At 59.4% G+C, this 21,608-nt stretch overlaps 1 protein-coding gene across 11 annotated transcripts in view; it reads right to left on the reverse strand.

Moving 5' to 3' along the window:
* MACF1 (microtubule actin crosslinking factor 1) overlaps positions 1–21,608 on the reverse strand; it is a 128,877-nt gene that overhangs the window by 98,920 nt on the left and 8,349 nt on the right. For 4 of the 11 annotated variants that reach the window (XM_042015694.1, XM_042015692.1, XM_042015695.1 and 1 more), the window contains exons 1-3: positions 8,889–9,243; positions 3,066–3,127; positions 2,006–2,095 (exon numbers count right to left, since the gene is read on the reverse strand). In XM_042015694.1, the coding sequence (XP_041871628.1) occupies positions 2,006–2,095; positions 3,066–3,127; positions 8,889–8,991 (255 nt within the window). In that variant the 5' untranslated portion in view covers positions 8,992–9,243. Of the gene's footprint in view, positions 1–2,005; positions 2,096–3,065; positions 3,128–4,767; positions 5,171–8,888; positions 9,244–20,234; positions 20,368–21,608 lie in introns of those variants that run through there. The other 7 variants (XM_042015693.1, XM_042015691.1, XM_042015689.1 and 4 more) reach the window with 6 other exon arrangements.

The raw sequence follows: 21,608 nt of genomic DNA on the forward strand, positions 1-21,608 counted from the left end.
GAGGCAGGACATGGGGACTCAGGCAGGGACCCACTGCAGGTCCCCACTGATGGCAGAGGAGCCCCAACCTCAGCTCCAGCCCCTCCAGCTCCTCCTGCACACGGGCAGGGGCTGCTGCTCCAGGTACCTCTGAATCCCTTGGGAAAGGGCACAGGAGACACCCTGGGCCTTGCCCATCGCTGCTGAAGGTGAGGGATTTCCAGAGGTATCCTGAGCCACGGCCGGGGAAAGGAGATGGGATGCTGGGTCAGCTCTGCATCAGCAGGAGCGGGAGCATCGACACCCAAAACCCAATCCCAGCTTCCATATGAGGAATATTCACGGAATCACAGGAGGTTGGGGTTGGAAAGGACCTTAAAGACCATCTAATTCCAACCTTGGTGGGGGGACACACCCCACAACTGTGTTCTGAACTGTTGCGATGCCCCAAATGCTCCGAGTCACCTTCCTTTCCCAGCCTGAAGGGAAGAGCTGTCCCTGCAAGGGGAACATCTCCAGGGGACCATCAGGAAGGTGCTACAGCCCCAGCTCCTCCTGCACCGCTCCAGGGAGGCAACACTGCACAAGGGCATCGTCACCCCGAGCACAGGGGCTGAGAAACGCACCTGGGCACGTTTTGGGGGTCTGACCCTCACCTGGGGCTGTGCTGTGCTCGCTCCCACCCCCACTCCCATGCAGGATCCCAGAAGGTGCCTGTGCCCAGAGCCTGTCCATGCAGTGCCAGGTGGTGCAGGCCCCGTGGCTGTCCCCTCCCTCCCCCGTGGAGGGGACACATGCTGTCACACTGTGGCGTGCCCCGCCTGCGGGCTGACCCCGCCGTGCACGCACAGATGATCCAGCTGCCGGGCACACAGCCCTGGAACGAGGCACATCCCCACTGCCACAGCTCCTGCAGGGCACCCGGGGTGGGTTTTATCCCAAACCCCGCGGGGAAGGGAGCGCTGGGATGGCACTGGATGATCTGGCGGCACTGCCAGGGAGATGCTGCGGCCGGGGCAGGCTCGACCTACTTCTTCATCATCATCATCTTCCTCCTCCTCGCTGCTCGCACGGCACCAGGCCGGTGCTGTCACCAGGCGAAGGCTCCGCTGAGCTGGCGGCTCTACGGGCTAAGGAGGGCGGGAGGGTGGCACGGCGGGGACACAGAATGGAAACCAAAATGCGACACCCAGGCGCGAGGAGAAACACAAAATAAAAACAACAAAAAAAAGGGGGTGAAGGTGGCTGGGTCTCCGGCACAGCCCGGGCTCCGGCACTGGGATTTCCTCCTGATTTTGGAAGCTGAAGAGCAGGAAGCTGTCTGGATCACAAGCAGCGCGATCCAAGTTTTCAGCCCCCACAAAAACGGATTTGGCGTCTCCGGAGGGTACGGAGGGACGTAGGAGATCTTTGCCCAGATGCTATTTTTGGGGGAGAACTAAAATAATTGCTGCTGTGCTACGACAATCGGGATCTTCCCGGAGCTGAGGGAATGTGTCAGTCAGAGAGGGAAGAGGAGGAGGAGGACGAAGGAGGGGGAACTCTACGATGCTCCAGGAGCAGGAAGAGGTTTGCACCAATGACTGCTACAAACCCAGGAGCTGAGCAGGGGGCAGGAGTGTCACATCTGAGATGAACTGCTGGGCACGCTGCCAGAGAAGCAGCTTTTGGCCAAATTCTGCTGTTATCCATGATTTCAAACATGGAGCTGCATCTGGGAGGTGAAGGTGTGTAAAACTTGGCAAGAAGAGGGAAAAAGCTCCCTGAAAGTCACCATAATCAGGTGAGAGACCAGCCTGGGGAACAGGGGTTTGAGTAAAAATAAATCAATAAAAAATGCAGTGATAAATATAATAGTAAATAACTATATTAATAATAATTATAATAATAATAACAATAAAAGAAACAATGACAGACACTTGAAACCAAAACCAGAAAAGATGGCTGGGGGTGAAGGGGAGCAGGGAGAGGATGGAGAGGGTTTGGGGGTGGTCTCCAGAATCCCTGCCCAGCCCTGGCAACTCACCAGCTTCACTCCCGACAGCACTTCCAGGAGGGAGATGAGGTTGTGGCCATCTCTCAGGTCTTCATAGAGGTCGTTGATGTGCTTGCGCACCTGGGGAGGGGAAGAGCCATCAGTGAGCCCAGAATTATCCCTGGGAAGAGCAGCCTCCCCTTTCCCAAGCAGCCTGGCAGAAGCCGCTGCCAATCTCACACACAAAACCCAACCGTGGCACCATCTGCGCTCCAGGGAGCCTGCAGGAAGGGCAGCCCCTCCTGAGGAGGAGGTTTAACTTCTCACATTCCTCACAGCATCCCCCAAAACACAGCTCCCACCTGGGAGCAGAGCAGCTTTCCCCAGGCACCACAGGCAGCCTCTCTTCCCCAGACACCCAGACCTTGTCCTGGGGTTTTACCCACTTGGGAATCCCCAAATGTTTTCCCCCAACAGCCTCAAGATTTTTCTCTGTTTTCCCCTCCTCTGTAAGATTTAGGAAGCAGGCAAAAGCTTGGCACAGAGCTTGGCAAAGCTGGCAGGAAAACACAGCTGGGACACCCAGTGCTCAAACCACTTTTTTCCTCCTTTTTTTTTTTTTTTTTTTGGCAAATGGAGAATTAATTAAAACCCACCCAGAATTAACCAAGGAAGCAGGAGGCACCTCGTGGTGCCGTGTTAATCCTGCTTGACAAACTTTGGATCTCGTCTCCACCCTGGAGCATCCTTCAAAGGACAAAAATGCCCCTTTTTTCCTGGCACGGGGGTGTGAGGGAGGAGTCAGGATCTTCTCCTTTCCCCCAGGATGCAGAAGCCTCGAGTTAAAGCAAGGACCAGGTGCCCAGAAAGGAAAGGTAATAAAAGGGCTGTGTGGTGATGCTACAGTGCCCTCCAAAGGCTCCAGCACATTTCCAGCACATCCTGCTCTGCTCTGACTCAGGCGAACACTCAAAACAAACACTCCTAGGCATAAAACAAGTTTTAAAAGCCCCTTAAAAAGGCCTTTATCTGCCAGTCCTGAGCTGCAACACACAGAGAGAGAGAGAGACGGTCATTTCACCGGCTTTATAACAAAATCCGTGACTCTTACCTTCATCAAGTGTTTATTGACCCATTTAGTGAAGGTTTTCTTTTGGACTCTGTCCCGTTCATCTGTCAAAAGGAGACAAAGGCAGCTCTTGGTCAGTGGTTCTCATGCAGAAACTCAAACGACTTTGAAATGACGGGAAGAGACAGAGGGATCGCCGCCGGTGCCAGGACGGATCCCGCGCGCTCACAGGGAACAGAGGCGGCTTATTCAGGGAATGGTGTGGGATGGGGCCGTTCACGCGGCTCCAGCATCCCCCCCCCCGGGCAGGGAAATGGGAGTCAGAACAAAATGCACCGGGTTTTTTCTGCTGAGAATCACGATATTTAACGAAAGCAGCGTGGATGACCGGGATAGGTATGACCGGCGGCACCGACTGAACACCGGGAATTCAGCCCCTCTGTGCCTCCCCACCTCCCCTGGAGGCAGCACAGGGAGGGAAAGGGGGGTTTTCCCAATTTTAGGAGGGTGTCCCCCTCCCCTGCCCGCTCCTGGAAGGCTTTAGGGTGTTATATAAACCCCCAGATGTCCTGTAACAGGCCCTGGCCAGGCACTGCCAGCGCGTGCAATTAGCAGCTTATTCTGCCGCTGTATTTTTGGTTCATTGGATTGCCAGGATTTAATGTTTATTTCTGTCCCCCAGCTCAGCCCTGGTCAGAGCTCTGAACGCTGCTGGGACAGGGTGACAACGTGGGTGCCATCCCCAGGGAGTCCCAGTCCCCAGGGGTGGCAGGGGGATGGGATGGGAGATTTGTGGTGACACCGAGCAGCGACGGGGGAGCTCTGGGCAGGCTTCTTGCTCTGTGAAACAAAATAATATCACAGGAAAAACACAGGCAAACAGGCGAGAGGAGATGGTCCCACAGGGCACAGGGGGTCCCACTCAGCTCCCCAGGCAGCGAGGGGGGCTCAGGGCAGCCCTGGCAGCCTGCCCTGTGTCCAGCAAGGTTTAACAACATCTTGGAGCACAGAGAGATCCTCAGCACCGACCCACGGCACACAACCCCGAGCACTGCATGTCCAGCCCAGAGGACCCCTGGGATATTTTGGGAAAGGATGAGCCCTGCTCACCCAAAACACATCTCTGACACCAGGGTGCACCAGGCAGCAGCACCCCTTGCTTTGGTTTTAAGTTAAAAATCAAGGAAAGGGAGAAAACCAGCATTTCCCAGGCCAAGCTCCCCAGGACAGCCCCAGAACCCATTCCTGGGACGGGAGGTCACTGGGAGTCCCCGCACAGCCCCAGCGACCCTCGGCAGAACCCCCCCGACGTCTCCATCCACAGATGGGAAAGCACCACCCAACACCCTTCCTCTTCCTCACCCACCCCGCGGCTTCCCCCTCCGAAAGCACCGAAGCCAAGCACGTGGCACAGGGTGACACAACGTCACCTCCCCCTGTCCCCGCTCTGCCCCTCGGCCACGGCACGTAACCAGGTGCCAAAAACTACCCGGAGGCTGAGCCACATCCACCCTCACTTCCCACCCCGCCAGGCTCCAGCCTTGGCACGGCTTCCCAGGAGCCACGGAGCTGCCGCCTGGCACCGCCGGCCATAGGAAGCTGTGTCACTCGCACGTGGTTTTTAGGGGTTTTCCTTCACCCCTCCAGAGCCGCAGCGTTGGGTCCCTTCCCAACTCTGGCGTCCATTTGGGATGGACAAACCCCGTGTCCCGGGCGTCCCGCGGGCTGGGCAGGGGGTACTAACCGATGCAGCACATCTGGCACACCAAGCAGGCGCTGAGCCGCCTCTTCTCCCCGGAGAAACGCCGCCTCTCCATCGCCCCAGCCCCGGGATGGCGAGTGCTGGGTCCCGGCAAAACGGCAGCACCTGGGGAAGGGTCTTCTGGGGAAGCGGCAGCACCTCCCACTCGCCGACCTCGACCCCGGCGGGTGTGGACGGATGAGTTCTCGGCCCCAGAGAACTCCTCCCACCGTGCCACTTCCTACCCGCGGTGTCCCCGGCGCGGTGTCCCCGGCGCGTTCCTCCTCCGCGGCATCGCCACCGACCTCTCCCCGCGACGCCCGCTCCCGGCTCCTCCGGGTGCTCCCAGCTGGGCAAAATCCTCACCGGCGGCTTGGAAAGCTCCCAGCAGCGAAAGGCAGAGCCGCTGCTCCCTCCGGCACGTGGGGAAGAAGCGAGGCCGAGCGCGGCGCGGCTCCCGCAGCCCAAAGCCCGGCGCGATCGGGATGCGGGCACGGGCTCGTCCCGCAGAGCCGGGCACTGCCCGCTGGCCGGCTCCTGGCTTGTTTTTCCTCGTCTTGTTTTCCAGTTAATTGCACCAGGGACAGGAGGGACAATGCCGGGCTGTTCTCCGCGCTCCCGCCTGCCCGCCCGCGGCTTCTGCCCAAATCATGTCCCGGGTCCGGAGCGCTGGAGCCGGGACGCGGCCCCGCTTGGCACGCGGGGAGATAACGGGGGCCGCCTTATCACCACCTCTCTTCCTCTTCTTCTAAATATAATCCCCCTGCAGCCCTTCTGCCGGCTGCTGCCGCGGCCTGGAGGGCGAGAGGAGCCGGGCTGCTGCCTCGGGAAGGTGGGAGCACGTCCCCGAGCATCGCACGGAGCACACGGGGACAGAGGGATGTCACCGGGTCCCACAGGGACAATCTGCAGCCAGCCACCTCCAGCGCTGCATCCCAGGGGCGCCCACAGGCCGGAGGCTCCTCGGCGAGCTCCCTCTTCCCATGTCCCGCAGAAATGGGGGGCTCTCCTCTGGTTTTTTTTTGCCTTGACTCACCACCTTTGGGTGGTTCCCGGGCTCTGACCAGATTAAACCTCCCCAGCCCGGACCCACGCTATCGGCTGAGCTAATAATAATGCTGGTTACTGCTTACTAACAATATTAGGGCATTGCAAGCTTATCTCTGCCGAGCTAATCTTTTCCAGAGTCACCCTGACAAATAACTTGTTGCAATCCCCCCCATGCTCGTCCTCTCCCTGGTCCAGAGGAGGTTTGCTGGCCCCAGCCACCAAAAACCACCCTGTCACCAGCCAGGGACAGTCAGCAGAGGCACAGCAGGCAGGTAGGGCAGGGCCAGAGTGAAGATTATGGGGAAAAGGAAAGGAAAATCTGTCCCACTCCAAAGCCAAGCCAGTGGCAGGAAAAGGGACTGCAGAGCCTCGGGTCCCTCACACACAGGGCATGGAGCAAAGGCTGGTGGCACACAGGGGACATCACCAGCAAACAGAGACCGTGAGCCTCTGCAGGACCACGCGTGGTTTAATTCCCTTGCCACCTCCCCTCCCAACACTGCTCATCAGAGCTCAGCTCACTGCATCCCAAAAACGGGGATCCCAAAGGAACCAGGGCACTGTGGCACAAATCCCCCACAGAGGCTCAAGGGGCATTGGGGGCTGCACAAGGGGAAGGTGGGTTTGGGGTTTTCCTCTGCTGTTGAACCCACCTAGTGAGAGGGAACAGGGGAAAACCATCCTGCCCCACAACTCCAAAACCAGAGGCATCAGCAGAGCACGGAAAGAAAAACTCCCACTCCCCATCCTGCTGCACCTCAGCATCCCCAGGCATTTTCCATCATCACAGGGAGGGCTCCCACAGGCCCTGGGTGCCAGAGAACCCCTCAGCACCACCACAACGCCCTGCACAGACAATTCCCTGCCCGTTTGCCTGCGGCAGCCTCCGTCCTGGCAGCCTGCCTGTCCCCAGCAGCTCCCAACACGTCCGGCCGGGAGCTGCTGCTCCCCCCAGATCTCTCCTCCATCATCGCCGGCCTTGCTCGCTGTCACACTCCATCCCTGCGTGCCTCCTCCTCCCTCAGGCTGCTGCCACAGTCCAGCCCCAGCCCCAGGAACCTGCAGGATAAAAGGTGCCCGGCCAGGCATCATCCCTAATCCCAATCCTGGCTGGGCACCCTCCGTCGCACCGATGCCCGCTGCTCCCCAGGATGGCTTCTTGCCATCCTTGGGAGGGAACCCAGGGGGCTCCATGTCGCCCACCAGCTCCTGCATTGAAATTAGGAAGTGGCTCCCAAACTTCCTGCTCCTTTTAAATCCAAAGGAACACAGGAGACATCAGACAGGGCACTGCACTGGATGAGCTCGCAGAGATCTCGAGGATATCTCCAAGCCCATGCTCAGTGTGAAAGTGGGATTAAACAAGAGCCAGCCTTGGGGTAAAGGAGGGGTTGGTTACTTAAAAATGCCAAAACTCCAAATTTTCAAGCGTTGAAACCCAGCGTTTTCCCTTCAAGGCAAGCAAAGAATGAGAATGAGCAGGGGGCTTTTCAAACCTGGCACTTTTGAGAGGGGGGATATGCAAAAAAATCTGGCTGGCTGAGGAGCACAAGGTATTTAAAACACGCTGGCTGCCAACTTGAGAGCTGACATAATCCATCATGACAACAGAGCCAACAGGGCAGGATTTACGGAGCCTTTCACCCAGGGAGAGGAAACAGAGCCTGATTCAGCCTGGAAGAATGCACAAGAGATACCTGCGGTGGAAAAGTATCCAACACCCAGATATTTAATGAGGGAGACACCTGAGATGTGGTGATGCAAAGGAGAGCAGGGCAGACACTCAGCAGGGCTGGGTGAGGGCCACAGAGCGAAAAACCTGCTGCAAAATGATCCTGGTCTGCCAGGATTGGGCTTTACCTGCCCTTTCCTGGGAAAAAGTGAGGAAAGAAAACAGATTTTGAATACGCTCGGTGCTTGCAACACTCGCTCCAGGATTTTTTCCAAAAGGGGTGGATTTGGGGGGGGGGGGGGGGGAACATCCCTCCAAGTGGGATGAAGCTGCAGGTTAGCATGGGGAAGAGATAGTCCAGTTGGGGAGCATCCAAGAGGTCTCCAAATGGAGCCAAGAACATCACTGGACAACACTGTCCAGCCACAGAGATTAATTAAGTGGACAGGTCAGCAGGAGGAATTGCAGCAAGGCTGGGTTTAGTGGGTGACAGGGTGCATTCTGCATGACATGTTTGTGCAACTCCCTCTCGATCTCCCTCTCCCAGGAGCTCAGAGGGAGAAAGGAAGCGTATCCCAAAGCAGCATCCAGGGAAAAGCCTGCGCGCGCTGCCCGGCTGCGCAGACCCGCCCCTTTGCACGGAAAAAAAGGAAAGAAAAGAGGGAATTGGTCATGGACGCAGCGAAAGGGCCCCATGCGGAGGCACAGGCGAGAACAAGCACGGCTGGGAAGAAAGAGGGAGGAATCAAAACAAACAAATCCCAGGGGGGAAGAGGTCGGGGACGGAGAAGGAGTTCAGCGAGACCTCGTCTGGGGCCTGGAGCTATCCCACACCCCTGTAACAAACCCTTGCCCTCCTTGGGCAGTCATGTGCAAGCCCTATTTTGGGAAACTGAGGCAGGGTCAGCCCCAGCTGCTCGGCGAGGCCGTGCCAGCGCCGGGAGAAGCTCCCAGGGCCGCGTCTTGCCGGTGCCGGCGGGTGACGGAGACGCCGCTGTCACGGCGAAGGGTGGCAGCGACCGGGGCACAAACGGGAGGCAGAACCCCTCAGCCACGTGTCGTGGGATCGTGCCAGACACAAAGCAACCTCACCCCCCCACCCAGACCCCCCTCATCCCAATCTCTCCCAGCCCCACACAGGCCGGGAATGGGTGGCGAGGCCAAATTTAGGCACTCGAACCTCTGCCCCACCCTCTCCCCCACCTCCCCACATGGGTTCAGAGCCCCCGGGAGGTTCCCCATTGCCGTGTCCTCCTTCCTCCCCACAGCCACGTCCGTCCTTGTCCGTGACGCTGCCACGGCTCCTGGGGAGGGACAACAATCCTGGGGAGGGACAGCAAGCCATGCCCCTCGTCACGCCGGCCATCTTAGCGTTCCGTGCCCCCCCCGGAACCACCCCTACCTTCCCTGCTCCGGCTCCTCCAGTACAGGACGCCGGCGATGCCCAGGACGTGGCTCAGGACAAAGGCAGCGGGTGGCAGATAGGAACTCTCCGAAAGAGGCATCGCTTCCTATTCCCGGCCCGTTATCCCAAGCCTGGCTCCGACTTTCTTTCTCCTGCTGGAGCCCGGCATCGCCGGGAGGGTGAGGGGATGGGGGCTGAGTCGCTGCCTGGAGAAACTTCCAAAACTTCCTGCCTGCGCCTCTGCCTGCAGCTGGCTGCGTCCCACGGCGTCCCCGGAGCTGGCAGGGCTTGGGACAGCCAGCGCCGCTGGGACTGGGAGATTTGGGAGCTCCAAGAGGGGGCGGGTAAGAGGGAGAAAAGCGAGCGTCAGGCCGGCTCTAACATCTTTCCTCGGAGTTCTCGCGGCCAAACTTCGTCCGTCCCCCCCCCTTCCCCGCTCGGTGGGGAGAGACGTCATCTCCTCAATATCCATTCCCAGCCCCGCTGGAAGGGAGCCGCAGCCGAGGGGATATCGGCGGCAGCAGCTGCCGTGGCGGCATCGCCGCGAACCTCCCCGTCCTCACGGGGGGCTGGGGACAGGCACAAAACCTCGGCAAACCCACCCCCCGGTGGGTGACAGTCAGCGGCGTCCCCTGCCAGCAGACAGCCAGGGATGCCAAGCGCAGCCGGGATCCAGGGGGAGCGGCTGGGACACGGAGGCAGCACTTCCCGGGGCTCCCGGGGTACTCGGGCTGGAGCCAGCAGTGTGTCTGCTGGTAGAAAACTCTGCCCAGCAGCGGGGCGAAAGCAATGGGGACAAAATTTGGGCTTCTGGGAGTTGAGGACCACCAGCACATCCCCACCACCCTCCCCGGCTGCTCTGAATAATGTAAGAACAGCCCCGCGCAATGAGGAAACACCCCAAAAAGATGCTCTAACACCAGAGGTTTGGGCGCTTCCCCACCCTCCCCGTGGCTGGGTGTCCCGCTTGCCCCCAGCACCAGAGACTTTGCAGCCCAGCCCCATTTACCCAGCCCCATTTACCCACGGTTTGCACCGTGTTGGACGTTTCTCAGGGTTTCAGTTCTTTCCGGAAACGCTTCCGCCGCCGGCGGTACCAGGAACGGAGCAGGGAAACCGAGAGCAGCCGGTGCCCCCCCGGCCCCCCTGCCGTTGTAACCACAAGCAAACGGGGTGGGGAGGCTCCCACAAAGCCTGGATTGATCTCAGAGCCCATCACGTCCCTGTGCCAGCTCCAGAGGGAAGAAACCGGCTCTTGGATAGTGGTTGCACGGAACTAAAGGCTCATTTTTTCGCCGTTACCTTCTCCCAAGGGCTCAGACAAGAGAAGGTTGTTCTGCCGGAGCTCGGGGGAGTTGTTATGGTGAGCGTGGCACAGAGCAGACCTGCAGAGCATCAGCCTGGCTCAGGATTTACTGGTGGGAGAGCCAGGAATCCCAGCTCAGGTTCTACTGACCTGGAGATGGAGCTCATGCAGGGCCAGATGCCATCCCACAGCTCCCGCTCCACATTTGGGAAACCCCATGAGGTCCAGGGTTTCATGCAGGTGCAAGTAGAGACTTACATTGTATTTATAACTCTGAGCACTTCCCCAAACCCAACAGCCACCAGCTGGTCAGGCACACAAAGAAAACCGTATCAAGCAAAACCTGATAGACCAAACATTGCCTGAAACATTCCAAAACCTGGCACAGTTTGACTGAAGAAGCTGTGGCTGCCCCTGGATCCCTGGAAGTGTCCAAGACCAGGTTGGACAGGGCTTGGAGCACCCTGGGATCGTGGAAGGTGTCCTTGTCCATTACAGGGGTGAGGAATGAGATGATCTTTAAGGTCCCTTCCAACCCAACCATTCCATGACCCTACAACTGCATCAATCCCTGGGGTTCCTGCAACCCCCACATCTTTCGGGACAGGGAGATGGGTGATAAAAAATACAGAATTACCCCGGGGCTCGGCGCTGTTGCAATGTATTTTCCAGAGCTCCATCCCTGCCCGGATGAAAAATATCCTGGCATAGTTTTCCTCCAAAGCCGTCTGCTTTCTGTTAAGGCTGCAGGAGGAATGACCCACCGCGAGGCAGGCATGAGGCCACCATAAATGGGCCCGTGGTCCACCCTGAGCAGAGTGAAGAGCTTCCTGCAAGGCAGAGATGGAGCTGGGATGTGCCAGCGGAAAAGGGTCCAGGAAGCAGGAGTTGGTTTCCCACATCCCCTCGTCCCAGGTGCAACCATGGGGGGCTCAGCTGCTCCTGTGCTACCTGGGTGTTTCCTGCACGGAGGGGCTGATAAAATGCACTGAGCTCCAGCTGGACAAGGCTTTGGGTGAAATAAATTCTTAAAATATATATAATCACGTGTAAATATATGGATTTACTTACATTTATACATACAAATATAATTTAATGGAATCGTAGAATGCCCTGACTTGGAAGGGACCCACGAGGACCACTGAGCCCAACTCCTGAATATATTTATATAAATGTACATTTATATATACCACTACATCCCTCTGCTGCATCAGGACACCCCAGGGGTTCCTGTGACGCCAAATTCACCCAGCTCAGTTTAGCACCATCACCCCACTTTCCTTTTCCTGCTGCAGGAAGCTGATAAGGTGGGAAGGAGGTGGCTGATCCGGGGTGTCAGGAGCCAACGGCGGCTTTCAGGGTGACTCTGCCGAGCTCTGGGGACCACCCAGCCCCGGATGCAGCCACCCCCCCCTCCCTGCCATGGAAACCACCCTGAGCACCCAAAACACAAACAGCTCATTTTTAGTTCCTTGCAAAGCGGCTTGGCCCGGAAAGGAAAGGGGTGGGGAGAGGACACATCTCTCGCCCGCGCAGGAATTTGGGGAGCAGAGAGGCCCTGCCCTCCCACAGAGGGGTCCCCACCTTGCAGGGCACTCCCCTTATTTCACAGAGTGCCCTGGGCAGCATTTTGCATCACCCAGCATGGTGGGACCCCAGCGCTGCCCCCCACCTGGGTTTAGGGTACCCCACAGCTGTGCTGTGGGGACGCGGATCCCGGACCCCCCTCGCTCCAAGCCGCGCTCCTGCCCGGAGCTGAGTCACGCCAAGCTTTGGGTGTCCTGGGCTGTTCCTCCCCCCTCCCTGTGCCTCCCCAGTGAGTAATGCTCAGGCGACAAGAGATCGGCTCCCGGCTCCGGCATCTCCTTATATGACCGGAGAAGCTGCCGGGCAGTGTCACACGGGAGCCGGGCACAGCCCTCGTGTCTCTGTCGCCACCCAGGGCATGGAGGCACCTTGGCATCGCTGTGGCTGAAGCCACTGCACTGCTCCTTCATCCCCTGGGTGCTGTGGCCTGGCAGAAGGCAGCAAAAGCTCCACGAGCTCCGGCCGGGGCGGCGTGTCCCAGCCCCGGGAGGTGGCAGCCAGGTGGCACTGTGGAAACGCCGGAGTGGGCATCGCTGGGGACAGAGCCAGAGCTGGCACCTGGCGGCGCTGAGCCGGGGTGAAGCATCGCTCCGGCGCTCTGCCTGCAGCCCGCTGCCAGCTCCCCCCCCAGCCAAGCCTAACAAAGCGCCTCCGCTGCCTGCAGCAGGAAAAACTGGACATGGGAGCAGCTGGGAGTGCCCTGGAGGGCTCCTCTGCCCCAAAGGGTCATCAGGGTCACCCCACCCTGCCCACGAGGCACCCCAGTTCCCACAGCAGCTACAGAGCCTGTCCAGCAGCAGTGCTGAGCACGCACAAACTCGCGACTGCAGGACAGGAGCCAGGTTTCCTGCCGTGCTTCCTCAGCAAAGCTTTTCCCCTTTCTGCTGGTTTTTTCCTCCTTTCTGGGAGGCTTTAAGGGCAAATCTCAGTCGCTTATGGCAGCGGCTGAGAATCGACCGGGAGGGGAAGGAGAGTCCAGGTTTTGGATTGGGGTGCCCAGGTAAATCAAAGACAGCATCACCCAGGGACAGGTCCTGCTCTGGAGTGGGTCGAGGAGCCTGTCTGGGCTTCCGTGGGAGCTGGATGGGGTCACAGGGCTGGAACAAACACTGTTCCTAATCCTGAACCAGGGCATGGAGCACAGACCCCACTCCAGTGCTCAGCTGAGATCCTTCCCCCTTGGATCACAGCTCTTGGGCCCCCCCCCCCCCGCCACAGCATCACACCCTCCCGGCAAACCGCACCAAAGGCAGCTGCGGACAGACAGACAGACAGACAGACAGCTCAGCAAGACCCATCCCTGGCTGCCGAGCGCTCCCGCACGTGCCAGGGCACCGCTTTCTGCCGGCAAGCACGGGCAGGGCCCCGCCGGGGCGCGGAGCCTCGCTCCACCCTGCCCGCGGCGCCAGGAGCCTTGGGAAAGGAAAGCCAGAACAAAGATGACGTTTCTTCTGATCCGGGCTATTAAAAACAAGGTGGAACGAGGCAGGTCACGGCTCCCGACGCTGCCCAGCTCCTCGGCTCCAGCTCCCAAACCCTCTCCCGCTGCCGGTGAATCACCCGCCCGAGCGTGTGCGGGCACAGCCGGTGAGCCCTCGCCAGCCGGCTCCTGGCACAGCGGGCACATTCCCCACGTTCAACATTTCCTTCTGGCTTTCGTCATCCCCCAGCGGCCACATTCCCGCTGGGAGGGACGGGGAGAAACCCGCGGGGTCCTCTGCCGGCCCCTGGGCATCATCACCCCCCTCCACTACTGCAAAAATGAGGATTATGGAAACTCGCAGACAGCAAGGCTCTTGTGGCCCTGGAAAACCAACATCTCAAGCACAGGGGGGGTTGTGCAAATAGGGATTTTGGCTCTGAGTACCCCTCCATTGCTCCCCTTTTGGACAGGGAATAGTGGGGGCTGGAGCTGGGCTTCGTGCGGATTAACCGGAGCAGCTCCATCCCACCCAGGGCTGGGGGGCTGTTCTGCACCAGCTCCCCCTGGTCTGCACCGTGAGGGCAGCACAAATCAATATTTGCCTGCGAATCTCTCTCAGAGGAGCTTCCAAAGGTCAGCTGGACTCGGCAAAATGAGGGGAGAGGGAAGGGGCTGGGAGGGAACCTCGGACACCCCCTCCCCCCCGGCACTAAAATCGGAACTGAGCAAAAGGAAGCTCCGGTGATAAGAATGGAGATGTTCCCTTTTCCAGCAGACGTCTGGGCACCAAAATTAGAAAAATATCTTTAAAAAAGGACAAGACTTCCCTTCCCACAGCAGGGCTGACATCGGGGGGGGGACGTGGGAAAGGACCCCGGGACCACCTTGCTGTGGGACACGGAGGTGGAGGGCAGGGGTAAGAATGTTGGAGGCAAGGCTGGAAGCAAACATCATTCCTGTGGCTTTCATCCTGCAAAGGCAAACGGCTGAGCTGGATGGCCACCTGCTCATGACTTAATCATTCCCCAGCAGCATGAACTCCTGGGCTGGAGGGCAAATTCCCCAGCACAGCGGCAGTTATGGGGTCTGCGGGAATGTGACATCCCAACAGGGCCCGTCCAAAGGGACCAACCCCAGCGAGATGGACAGAGCCAGCAGGAGAGCCCAGGGCCTCGAGAATCTCAAAAATAACTCAGAAAGAGACCGTTCCCTTTGCAGCAGGATCAGGGAGAGGCTCCCACATCTCCTGCAAGAAGAGCAGCCAGCATTCCCAGGGCACCAGCCTTTCCTAGGTGGGGCTCACTTTTTGGTGTCCCAGAACCAGCACCTTTCCCAGGGGCATCCAGAGCCAGGGTGCCCACCCCTCCATGCACCCCCCAGAGCGACCCCAGCTCCATCTCCCTGACATGGATCCCAGCAGATCCTTGCCCACGAGCCATGTGCACGCAGTGCCAGCCTGAATACATCCCATTCCAACTCTCTCCCAGCCTTTGGAGCTCTCCCTCCGCGCCGGGAGCGAGCGTCACGCTGGAGGGGAGTGATCTCACCGCTGCTTTCCCAGCATGACAAACCTCCCTCCATCCACCCTCCCCAAGGCTGCGGGGATTGTGCTGACGCGGCAGCTCGGGCATTATTTCACCGCTTCCCGCTTCTCAGAAGCCTCCCGTGGTTTGTCACCCCTCCGAGGACGCTGGCAGCGACTGCTCATTGAGCGATGCCACGAAATTCACGGCCACGTAACCCCGGCTCCCAGAAAGCACCGAACCCCGCTGAGCTGGCACGGACTCGGTGGCATCGTCCTGCAAGGAGAGGGCAGGGAACGGGGACAGGGCACTGGGGGCACGGATCAAAGCTGCACGGAGAGCTTGGAGCCATCCATGGAGATGCTGGGTGAGAGGGAAGAGGTGAAGCCGGCGCCGGAGGCGAGGAGGATGGGGATGAACGGGGAAAGGAACAGCAAAGGTCTCCCGGCAGAAAACCCCGCGGGCTCTTCAGGAGGGAGCAGCATCAGCCCTGGGCAGAGGAAGGCTTGCTCGCACACCCACGTGCAAGAGGACACACACGTCTGCACGCCTTCCCAGGGGCCTGTGCTGACACGAGAGGTGGCTTCTTTCCCAGGCCGGGGGAGGAGGAGGAAGGCGATGCCATCTCCGGGTCCCTCCCTGCCCCTCCGGCCACGGGGACAACGCCGCACACCTCCACAGAGCCGCCGTCTCCACGGCTGGGTAAACACCCGCTCCGCAATTCCCAGCACACCCCGACAGCCGAGGGAGAAAACCATGAAAAAACAAAACACCGAAAAAAAACCCCAAACCCCTCCACCATTGAGATTTGATGGAAACCCCGGCAGAGCGGACGGGCACAGCCCCGTACCAGAGAGCAGCCCAAATCCCAAATCCCAAATCCTGCACCCGCTCCCACCGCCTGCACAGGAGCTGAGCACCAGGAATGCCCTGAACGCTGGAAAAATCCCCCAAATTAAGTCCCAGGTCCCGGCCCCTCTTGGAGGAGCCAGACCCCGCTGCTCCCCAGCACCGCCAAGCCCCAGGGAGAGCCGTGGGGAGCCGGATTGGAGCCGCGGCGCTGGGATCATCCCCGGCAGCTCAAGTCCAAGCTTTGCACTTCCCACAGCAGCGGCTTAGGGAGCAGGAAAGCCGGGGGGGCGGAGGGATGGCCGGCATCAAAACTCCTTTTCTAGCAGCTAACAAAAGAGCCGGTGTCTCCGCAGAGAGGCTTGTTATTCCAACGCCAACCAGAGGCTGCTTGGCAGCGGGGGAAATAGAGAAATGTTGCCCTAGTGGGAACTGGCTGCGCTTTGTTTGGGGGGTGCTGTGTTTGCACAGCCCCCCACACAACGGGGGTGTCGGGGTCAGGGGGGTCAGGGCTGGGCTCTCCCCTGGGTATGGCCACTGGGTCTGGTGGCCCTGTCCTGCTCCTCACAAATAAAGCACAGAGGTGACTGCCCAAGGTGCTGTTGGGAAGCTGTGTCCCCCCTTTTTTTCTGCCTTCAGCTCCCCAGGTGTGCCCCGAAAAGCAGCTCAGGGTCTCCCCACCGTCGCCACGCTGCGAACACGAGGACGGCAGCGGTGGAGCCGGAGATGTGCAAAGTCTCCTCTGAGAAATGGAGGTCAAAGAGAAGGAAGCGGCCGATTCCCTCCTCTTCCTCTGCAGATGGAGGGCAGGCAGCAACCCTGAGCCCTGATCTCATTAGATGTCCCAAACTAAGCAGTGTGAAACCTGATTAGCGCCGGGCGGGAGGCGGGCGAAGGAGCGGCAGCTTGCTCTGCCAGCCAGCCCCAGCACCCTGCCTATGGAGAGGGGGCTCTGGGCAGCAGGGCACCCACAGTTGCCTCCCCACAGCACCCAGGACCTGTCCTGGTCCTTCCAGGCTCCATCACACCCCCGGTCATGGCTGTGCCGTGCTCTGAAGTGATGCTTCATCCCAGCTCCGGCTGGCCTTGGCGTGCAGCAGCACAGAGAAATGTAGGATTATAAAAAAAGGGGAGGCAGGAGCCCAAAACCTCTGTTCCCTAGAGACCTGCTCTCCTGCAGAGAAACTTAATCCCTGTTAAAAAGCAAATGAAATAATCCAGTTGCTAACACTGCTCTGGCCACTCCGTTCAAGCCCCAGGCCTGCCGGACCCCTCCAGCCTGGCCCAAGCCCAGCAGATTCCCTCAGCAGGGCTGAGCCGGACCTTTCCAAGGCTAAAACCATTCCTGGCACCACAGAGCTGTGGTGGGAAAGCTGTAAATCAACAGAGAGCCTCAGTCAGGGCACAGCCCGTGAGTGTCCCTGCCTGGCTGTGCTGCCCAGGGGACACCTCAGCGCGTGGCCCTGCCAGAAAAGTGCCACCCACCCTTTCCCAGGGGACACCAGCACCATCCTCCTCACACACCGGGACACAGAGCTGGCAGAGCCACGTGCTGGAGGAGCCAAAACTCACCAGGGCCTCCACCCAAGGCAGCCAGGGAAGATGTTGGCCCTGGATCGCTTATCACACCCGGCCACCTTGGGCGGCCTCGGCTCCTCGGGGAAGCCACCACATGATGGGACGACAGCAAACAGTGACAAGGGGACGAGCTGTGGCACCACTCCAGCACGGTGGCACACAGCAGAGCAGGATGCTGCTCCTGCCTCCTGCTCCGATCCCACACATCCCTCAGGCAGCACCTAAACCCCTCTTTTTTAACAGCAGAAACTCAGCCACGAAATTCCTCACCGCTCGTGCACAGTGGTGAGGTGACAAGAACAAGCATGGACCCACTCCTTGGTCACGGGGAGGGGGGGAAAATCTGAGCCCGGTTCCCCTGGGGAAAGCACGTGGCAGCTCCAAGGTCAGATGGAGCCAGATTAGCTGGCAGTGCACGGACAGGGCCGAGGAGATGTCGGGTTTGAGCCGGCTGCCAAGTAAACAACAAAACTCCTCAGAAAGAGAAACCAGCCGTCCTCGTGCTGCTGGTAAAATTAACCCAGCAATAAATTTGTAATCAAATGGGTTTCCTCAGCCAAGCCCAAAGGATCTGGTCATCTCGGGGCCGTGACCGACGCTGCTCCGGGAAACTCAAGATGGAAACTGTGTGGAAAGTCCGGGTGACCCCACACCCACCGGGGCAGGGTCCCTCCTGGAGCAGCACCCTTTGTCCCCGGCGTGGAGACAGGGATCTGGCAGGGCCCCCCAGCCCCATCCCAGCTGGGCGGGCTGGGGGCACTGGGATGCTCTCCAAGCCCCTTGGAGGGCTGACAGGGATGGATGCTGGCACAGAGCCGGGGGTCAGGGGCCTGGACTCACACACACGAGCATTTACATATGAAACACTCCCAGCTCCAATATCCGCTGCTGCCTCCACCTCCCCGGGGAGATGAATAGAGATGAGGGGGGAGAAGGGAAAAGAAACCTCTCCAGCAATAAACCCTTGTTTTCCTCCAGCTCTGGCCAGCCCCGCAGCTCAAGGGCAGGCTGGGCCGGCTGTTTTCAGTGCTGGGAGCACACTTAGATCCACGGCAATGCCAAACAGTGACAGCGGGATGCACGGCGCAGCATCTCCACACCAGCGAGCGCCACAGAGCCAACCATTCCCTGTGGGCACCCCTTCTGTGCTTGGATGCACAGGGAAGGCCCCCAGCAGCATGGAAGAACTCAAACTGTGCTGGCTCAAGCAGTGTTTGGCCTCCTCCAAGCACAGAATCCCAGACTGGATTGGTTGGAAGGGACCTCAAAGGCCATTTCATCCCCATGGGCAGGAACACCTTCCACCAGACCAGGTTGCTCCAAGCCTTGTGCAACCTGGCCTTGGACACTTCCAGCCTCCACCCCTTCCCTGCCCACACCACCATCTCCTGCCTGCTCTGCTCCCTGAATTAAAACCACGAAGGGCTGTGGTGAACACAGCTGGTGACAGACAAAGTCGGCATCACTGGGTCTAGAGGCAGCAAAACAGACCCAAATCCACAGACTGGGGCTCCTTGGGGACGTGCCACCCACGTTGCCACGTCTTTGTTCCAGGCTCGCGGGCACGGAAAGCGCCACGAGCTCCGGGATGTGGGAGCCAGAGCGGGAGCCAACGCTCCCAGCAGGGCTCTGGGCAGCACCTGGAGAGGGGAAGGCTGCCAGCTCAGCTCCTGCAAGCAGTCACCTTGTAAACACGATTAATAATGTCATGTGGGCTCCCCGCGCCTCGCTCACGCCGGCAGGACGGGAACTCGCCGAGCTGCAGCTGGAGCCGGGGCTGGGAAGCTCCATGTGAGAGCTTCAGCAGCAGCCCCAAAATGCAGAGTTGGGGTCAACAGCACCCAAACCCGGCACCCAAACCCGGCACCCATCCCTGCTCCGGCTGCCAAGGGGCTGGACATGGAGGGGACAGCGCCGGCCACCATCCCCGGCACACCCAGCCGGCACATGGCGACTCGGGGCTCCTTTTACATTGATTCCCAGTGCCAGCTGCAGCGAGGCTCAGGAAAAATTTATGATGGACACCACGGCAGCATAAGAAAGTGAATTATATTCCTCCCAGACTCGATAAGTCAGGGCAGCTGTCAGCCACAGAGCCGCGGGATTAACCCTTCGCGGCGGTGGCGGCGGCTGCACGGGAGGGTGGGGACACTGCCAGCCTGCTGGTGACAACTCCCTTGGCTCCCTGCTAAATTAAACATGGAATTGATTCACCTTTGTTATACAATGGGATCAGCTGGTAAAGCCCAGCCGAGGCCTTGCTGTGAAAAGGGGCGAGTCAATGACAGCATTGTCGGATGACAGGCGATGGCATTCCAGGTGCCTTCCGTTTTCCTCTCCTGCCCTTCTAGCAGGAGAACCCCTGCAGCAGGATGAGGCTGGCAGGGAATTCCAGGGCAAAAAGCTCCTCTGACAGCAGGGAAGATAAAAAAATAGAGAAAGAAAGGGGGAGAAAAAGCATTCTCAGAGCAGCAGGTAAGCCGAGCTGCTCTCCCACAGCCCGGGCTCGCTGCCTGTGACAGCGGGACAACGGGTGCCTGCCTCCAGCCACCTGCCAGGGGCCAGCCCGGCACGATCAAGTGTCCCAGCTGGCTCTCCAGGGACAGCCCGCGAGGCAGGAGAGGGCACAGCACTGGGAAAGAACTTTAGAAAGAAGGGAAGTGGGAAAGCAGCAATCTGCACCCGCAGCCACGCAGCGAAAACACCCTCGGCAGAGCAGGGTCAGCCCCCACGCCGTGGCAACAGCAGCCCACTCTCCCTCTGAGCAGGAATTGGAGCTCAATTCCTCTGCCAGTTGTTACTGAAGCAGCTTCCCCGGGCTCCCTGCGCTGCTCCCAGGGCTGGGCCGGCCGCTGCCCCAGCGCTCCCTTTGTGCCCAGCTCCAAATCCAAGGAGAGGACAAAAGAGGGAAGTGAAGCGGAGCCCTGGAAGCACCACCCCTCCCCAGCTGCCTCCCCGGGCAGCTCCTGGCCGTGCCGGGAGCGCTCGATCCGCCTCGATCGGCGATCGATGACAGATGGTGGGACCCAGCTGGAGCCGGAGCGGCTCAGCCTCTCCCCGCGCTGGGTCACAAATACCTCTCAGCGTGCCGAGCCCATCCAGGAACTTCTTGTACTTCTCCAGGTTCATTTTGCAGCCGGACCCACCACCAGCTCCTCAGCTGGGCGGCATCGGGGCACCCACAAGCTCCGGCCACTGTCCCCGGCTCAGCATTCCCGCTGGACTCCTCTGAGTCGCCCTTTGACCACTGGCAGTGTTTCCTTATTTGATGAAGCACATGAAAGCCTCCCAGGGCTGAGGCCACCCCCCTTTTTGCAAATGAGCCCAGCAACTGCCCCGCACCACCAGGGCCCCCTCCCCACCCCCGGCATCCCTCATCCCACCCCTCCACGCTGGAGGATTCAGGGATTGGATGTCCTGGGGATATTTCCAGCAGGGAGCATGGTGAAGGGAATTGGGAGGGGAAGGAAAAAACCCAATGGGATTTAAGGCTGGCAGGCAGGAGACGAGGAAAACGCAGGCAGTGGGCAAGTGGGTCCCACTCCTTGTGGGAAAAGCCACCCTGGCCAACAGTCTGGGAGAAGCCACCAGAAAAGTGCCATAAAATGCTGGAAAAATGGGCCAGGTGAGACCCAGGAGCAGATGGGGAGCAGATCCCTCCTGTCTCTGCCCCCCGACACCCACCACATGTTCACCTGGCCCCAGCTGCGAGGCGCTCGCAAAGCTGAAAAGGAGATTTACTGGTTTTAAAGGAATTTTTGGCAGCAGGAACCAGCCCAGAGTGATCCAAGGGGATCCGAGCGCCTGACCCGCTCATTGCTGCCCTTCAGCAGGGCTGGTGTCCACCAGGCAGGGAGCAGGACTTCTGTTAAATCAAATAATAAAACCAATAATGATAATGATAATATCACCGTCAGCAGTGTTGAAATGTCCTGTCACAGAGGTAGATCCTGCTGTCGCCATTCCCTCTCTGGAAAGATCCCAGCAGATTGAGCAAGACCCACCACACGGTGCAGGATCATCCTGCCTGAGCTCCCACACGGCATCTGAGCTTTGCCAGAGGAAGAGGAGAGAGAGAAATAGAGCGAGGATGTGCTGCAGGAGCCAAATCTGCCCCCAAAAACCAGGGGGGAAGCTCCCTGGAAGTCAGGGGAGCGAGGAGATTCCCCTCATCCATGAATCCCTGGCTCCTTCACCATGTGTTGAGGAGCCTCCCCAGAGCAACCCCCATCCCACAGCGACATTATCCATAAAATATTCATAAAACCAGAACACTCGTGGAAGCAGCCCCGTGTCCACCTCCTCCGCAGCTCCGGGACAGACGGACACTTCTCCAGGGACAGACACACACTGAGGGTATCGCTTTGCATGGTGAGCAGAGCAAGCCCAGCAGGCCAGTTGCTGCTCGTGCCCCTGACAGCTGGGAACCAGGGAGCCAAAAATCCCTCTGG

This window comes from Corvus kubaryi, unplaced genomic scaffold (genome assembly GCF_017639235.1).
Source record: "Corvus kubaryi isolate FWS band 111438036 unplaced genomic scaffold, C.kubaryi_AGA036_p1.0 split3-37304, whole genome shotgun sequence".
In the NCBI taxonomy this organism is placed as follows: Eukaryota; Metazoa; Chordata; class Aves; order Passeriformes; family Corvidae; genus Corvus; species Corvus kubaryi.